The sequence below is a fragment of the Anarrhichthys ocellatus genome, unplaced genomic scaffold, assembly GCF_004355925.1.
Source record: "Anarrhichthys ocellatus isolate YVR2014 unplaced genomic scaffold, GSC_Weel_1.0 scaffold156, whole genome shotgun sequence".
Lineage (NCBI taxonomy): Eukaryota > Metazoa > Chordata > Actinopteri > Perciformes > Anarhichadidae > Anarrhichthys > Anarrhichthys ocellatus.
The window spans coordinates 37,894-43,967 of record NW_022280186.1 but is presented as its reverse complement, the minus strand read 5'-3'; the positions used below and the strand labels follow the sequence as shown (position 1 = coordinate 43,967).

The 6,074-nt window shown below is 44.5% G+C and overlaps 1 protein-coding gene across 5 annotated transcripts in view; it reads right to left on the bottom strand.

The window, feature by feature from the left end:
- Positions 1–2,174: 2,174 nt before the first annotated feature.
- The window catches only part of LOC116400225 (oxysterol-binding protein-related protein 7-like), a 19,951-nt gene continuing 16,051 nt past the window's right edge, over positions 2,175–6,074 (bottom strand). For 4 of the 5 annotated variants that reach the window (XM_031877950.1, XM_031877954.1, XM_031877953.1 and 1 more), the window contains 5 exons: positions 5,302–5,446; positions 4,977–5,127; positions 4,626–4,752; positions 4,367–4,489; positions 2,175–3,239 (listed from right to left, as the gene is read on the bottom strand). In XM_031877950.1, the coding sequence (XP_031733810.1) occupies positions 3,131–3,239; positions 4,367–4,489; positions 4,626–4,752; positions 4,977–5,127; positions 5,302–5,446 (655 nt within the window). In that variant the 3' untranslated portion in view covers positions 2,175–3,130. The remainder of the gene's footprint in view (positions 3,240–4,366; positions 4,490–4,625; positions 4,753–4,976; positions 5,128–5,301; positions 5,447–6,074) is intronic. The other variant, XM_031877952.1, reaches the window with a different exon arrangement.

Below are 6,074 nucleotides of genomic sequence, written 5' to 3'. Positions count from 1 at the left end.
AAACCACTGCTGAGCAAAAAGAACATAAAGGCTCGTCTCAGTTTTGCAGTGATCTTTCCAGCCCGCTTCCTGACTCTGGAGGTGAACAAGTCCAGGATGGAGGTCAGGCTGGAACCAATGATCCTCTCTGCAGACCAGACAATCCGTTGCAGTCTGTTTCGGTCCTGTTTGGTGGCCGATCGAAACCAGTACAAAGTTGAGTACAAAGTTGAATAAAATGGAAACACTCAAGTAAAGTACTTTGAAGTTGTACATAAGTACAGTACTTAAAACCTCATCCCACTCTGACGGCCCGCAGAGTGTTATGTACACAACTGCCCTGTAACGATGAGTATGAATGTGATATCTCATTAGAAAGCTACGGTTCTTGTAATTCGATTTATGCAAACCATTTCAAGATACAATAACAGCAGGTACAGTTAACGTCTCTGTCAAACAAGCACTCCAAAAATAGCCGATAAAATATCACTGTGACTCACCGATTATGATTCATAAAGTGCCCCTTGTGCATGCTAGTCCAGCAAAAACGGTCTTGCTAGGTGGCTAAGGGTCCACTCGATCGAATCCAGTAAAAGATTTAGTCCAAAACACATTAGTACGTCCATAAAGACCCACGGGGGGCTGTTGCATCATTTCAAATTAGCCAGCAGATATGATAACTCGCGATCATATTTCGGGCATAATTTCACTTTTCATGTAAACAGAGCGAAGATTTTGACCGCAAAATGGAGGCTGCATTCCGCCGGTTAGATTGACACCTCATTTGACCCAATAGGAGCTTCTATAGCCGGTCACAGTCTGGAACAGTCAACGAGAGTCCGCTTTGAAAGACAATGCCCGCCTCTCTTCTTTGGGTAAAGCTCGAGCCAATCGCAACAGATCCTGTTCAAACTCAGGCTCCATATAGCCAATGAAATTACGAAGCCAAGGATATGCAGATTTATCAGATGGCCCCCTGGGAAAGTTTTCAAAACTGCAATTGAAACCGTGACTGAGGTAACTGGGACAGATTGTCAAGACCAAAGTCTGGTTGATGAGAACTTTCAAGAATATGTGGAAGTTGAGAATGGTTAAATATGTAGTAAACCATACATTAACATAAATAAACTATATTTTGAATTTCGGACACGTAGTACATGCATTTTGATGTGGTGACGTGAGCATCCAAATGCGTCTTTACGTGGCTGCACTCTTAGTGAACTATGTGTAAAATATTAATTTTCTGTCGTATTGTTATCAAATTATAACTTATACCAGGTACCATGACTCCATGGCGACATAGTATTGTCTTTTCAGGCCTGTAAGTCCCATCCATAGATAACTGCTGCCATCTGTTGGCCAAAACAAATCTAGGCGGAAATAAAATCCTTCTTTCACTGTGCTGAAAACGCCATAGCTCAATGCTAGTAGCACTTACAATGATTCTGAAGAAACTTCAGAGTGTTGCCGTTCAATAGAGACTAAAACCATACATGTACTCCCAATGGTTCAATAAGAGCTGTCAGTTTACTTTGGGTACGCGGTTGATAGGCGTTTTAGGCAAATTTTACAGGAGTGAGAAGAGGTTTTAAGCAAATATACTTTTCCATTCCACCACTGGTCATAATATTCACTCTTACCACTCTCAGCTTATCAAAACCATACAATTGTATCGGTTTATAAAGAGGTGGAATAATATAGAGCGGGATTGAGTCCAGTCTATTGTCCGGCCCTCCACAACAGTCCCCGTTTCTCATGTGGGCCCCTTGGGAAAAATAATTGTCCCCTCCCCCCCACCCTTGATTTAACGTGATCCTTGACAGAACTCCGCCGTTAAGATGACAATGGTTTCCAATTTGGGGAGCTCTGACTAGTAGTTCATTTTCAGGAAAAGGAAAATAGGAGAATGTTTCATTTATTTTTCCAGGACAACACAAGATCTTTCAGGACTTATTCTCAAATGTTTTCAATGACTTTTAAATTGGAAAACTGTTTTCCAGGATGCGAGAACCCTGAAATCGTTCAGAGATGAGGAAATCGTCACTGCGCTACAACGTCACTGCACTACAACGTCCTTTGAGGCGTCTTTACCTCAACAGCAGCTTGTGGATTTCTGCTGCCCATTGAAGTCATTTCACTATTATATCAAACAAAAAGCTTGTGAGTGAACCGTGAGGAGATAACTGAACAAAAGCACAACACATCAACCGTGTTGATTATGGAACCTTTTATTTGAAACAAAAGCATAAGAAAACACATTTCACTGGGGGTTTAACAGTAGTCTCTTTTCCTTATTAAAATCCTTTGTTAAAAACATCAATAACAATACTTCACTGCATCAACAGAGCGCAGAGGTCGAGAGGACATCAACCAATCACACGGGTGGAGGGAGGAAGAAGGCTAGGCTAACACGACTGCTAGCCTTAGAAAAACAATGCATCACCTACGTGCAGACAGTAAACATCAGAAGATAAAATGCGCGCCGATTTAAAAAAAACGAGCACAAGTATTTACACTAAGACCCACTGAGAGAGAAAGCAGGACAGCACCAGTTCACCTGTAATTGACCCCACTAGGCCCCGATCAGCCCTCCGTGTGCTCTGATCCCTCCGCAGGAAGATACTCATTTCTGATTTCATTAAGCGAGCCTTATTAAAAATATATTGACATGGTTAAACAAAACAAAAACTAGAACATTATCTGAAACCCGCCAATATGATACACAACACTTTACATACAGAGAGAAGCCTCGACCCCAACACACCAGTTTCTCGAGGGTCGTGACGACGACTTTAAAAACCGGAGTTCAAGTTGAGATTTGCTTTTGAATCCCGATCGATCATATTTAAAGGTCTCCGTCATGGTACGGCCAAAGGCAGGAGGGACACCCGGCTTCATCCAAATCAGTCTTCATTTGTTCCAAGTGGCACCTCACCAGAACGAGAGGATCATTTGTGCCTCTTCAAACGCCCATAGCAGCAGACCTCTGGCCCTCTGATGACGAGTCACTACAGCGTATTCAGGCAGAAGTTATCAGACTAACATGAAAACAGTTCATTTTTACTATTTGCGGGGCGTATTCTTGCTCTTCATTATATATTACAATGGTTTAGCAGCTGGCTAGTTTGGTTCCTCGGCGTAAAGCTGTGTTCTACCACAGGTCCAGGTTCTCAGTGATGGTGAAGCCGGGGTCTGTGCGCAGCTTATAGTACGTTCCGTTGCTCAGCCACACCTCTCTGCCAGCCTCGTCCACAGATTTCCTGAGTTAACGGACGAGAGAGAGAACTGTTGCGGTCGGCAGTCAGAGGAAAAAGACTTTGTTTTTGTTAGCAATATTAAAAAATTAAAAGATAGTTTGACATTAAAAAAAAAAAAAAAATAAGATATTTTCTGAGAGTTGGATGAGAAGATATCATTCTCATGTCAGTAATGCTAACTATGAAGCATTAACAACAGCAGCTGGTTAGCTTAGCATAAAGACAGCTAGCCTGGCTCTGATCAAAGGGTAACCCCATGTGATCAAGCTATTCTCAGACATTAAACTAACAAATTACATGTTTGGCGTAATAATCGAAGATAGTCGTTTTTATTCTGAATGCGTTAAATAATTTACATAAATTAAAAAAAACACAATTTCAATGACCATCACGTTTGAATGTCAGCACACAGATGATGCAGCGCAGTCGCTGGAACGTTGGCGTGGTGAATGTTGCCATTTCTTAATCAAAAATGTGTTTCATATCAACATTTCTACATGCGTGTATATCAGCGTTAGTGTTGGAACCGCTTGTGCCGTACATTCATTCCCAATTGCGTTTAGGTTTCAGCAACAAACTACTTAGGTTTATTAATAAATCATGTTTTGAGTTGCAACAAGTCAACGTTATTTTTAGTTTCACACGGGATACGAACACCGGAAATATTTGACCCATCGACCCACCTACGCAGACTTTGATTAACTGCATTTGTGATACGTCAAATACAAATGTAATCCGGAAGGGAAAAAAAGTTCCCTCGAAATATAATTTAAAAAGCGTAACTTCTACCCTCCAGTTCACCCTCAGGTTGACACTGCTCTGTCAACAGAACCGTTTTTCAAGTCGCACCTGTTGTTCACCGGTAGCTGCTAGCTCAGCAGTCGCCATGTTGAGAGCCATGTGGAGACAACCCCTCAATCATAGAGAAGTGAATAAATTAAAATAAGCGAGTCGTTTTGTGGGGAGGTTATCTGCTTGACTTTCCTTTTTTTTGGTTAGGCACAATTACTTCTTGAAATCTTGTAACCACCATGAGGTCCCATCACTTGAGGAACTCTAAAATATTATTGCAATAGGGGGTGAGGCAACATGTGGGTGAGTAGCAATGTGCATTGTGAAATCCTCCTCACCTGAAGAACCTGGGGATGTGCTCCTCCCCTCTCTTGGTCATCTCCTTCCTTCTCTCCCTCTGCTTCTCCTCCACTTTGTCCTTTGTTTTATCTGCTTCTGCTACCTTGCCCTCCTCCAAGAGCCTGAGGGAGAGAAGAGGGGCACAGATTAAACAACTGGTCAACATGGAAGATGGCGAAGCCACTATTTAAAAACAAAAAACCAAAAAAAAAAAAAAAAAAAACATAACAAATGCTTCAGCTTAAATCAAGTTGGTACCTCTGGTCTGGTCTGAAGCGCGTGTCTGTAGACGGGAGGACTGCTTTCAGCTCGGGTGTCAGCTCGTTTAGTTCTCTGGCGTATTGGGAGAAACCGTAGAACTGAGCGTAGTCATCGGGCTGCACGTCTAAACAGGAAATGACATCATGCATATCAAGACTGAGGACATTAGACAATGTGGAAACGTAAGAAGAGTGATTGTAAGATCTCGTAATGTTGTACATTTACAAATACAAATCAAATCCCAGTCAGTGGTGGCCCGGGTGGAAAATCAGCATATATTTAATTACAATACGACACCGACACCAGAATTGGTCACGGCCTTTGGGGACTCGACTGGATGCTACTCACTGGGCTTCCAGATGCACTTTGGTGTCGACATGGTATCACAGAAAATGCCCTCATGCCAGAGGCCTCCAAAGCGATGTACCACCTCTCCAGTCCGGTCCAGGACCACGCCCTGCACCTCGTTCTTACCGTTGTCTGAGCTCCAGTAGCGAGACTGGAATATGTAGAGCAAAAGAAAAGGTCAAAGTTCAAGTGGTTCAACAGAGAAGGGGACAAGAAAAGTCCCATGTGCATTATTCTGACTTCTAAGTGAACTAGCAGTAACGAATGTAAACATTAGGTTAGAGGCTGGTTAAATGGAGACATCAGTGAGTGAGTGCGTGCTGACCTTGACAAAGGTGATCTTGCAGGTGCAGGCGTCGCTCTTTGTGTTTTTGATGACCACCTCACCGTAGTGCTCCAACCAGCGCTCCTGACTCAGCACGTTGTGGATACAAGTCACTGCCTTGTTCCACTCGTAGTGGTCACCGTACCTATACACAAAAACACTCAATAATATTCACCATCACTTCCTCATTTATGCCTGTTCTTAGACTATTTTAGCTGAAATAAGTATACACGCGCACACACGCGCACGCGCACGCGCACACACGCGCACGCGCACGCGCACACACGCACACGCGCGCGCACACGCACGCGCGCGCGCTGCGTACGCGCACACACACGCGCACACGCGCGCGCGCTGCGTACGCGCGCGCGCTGCGTACGCGCACACACACGCGCGCACACACACGCGCACACGCGCGCGCACACGCGCGCGCACACGCGCTGCGTATACACACACGCGCTGCGTATACACACACGCGCTGCGTATACACACACGCGCTGCGTATACACACACGCGCTGCGTATACACACACGCGCTGCGTATACACACACGCGCTGCGTATACACACACGCGCTGCGTATACACACACGCGCTGCGTATACACACACGCGCTGCGTATACACACACGCGCTGCGTATACACACACGCGCTGCGTATACACACACGCGCTGCGTATACACACACGCGCTGCGTATACACACACGCGCTGCGTATACACACACACGCTGCGTATACACACACACACATGCGTATACACACACACACATGCGTAT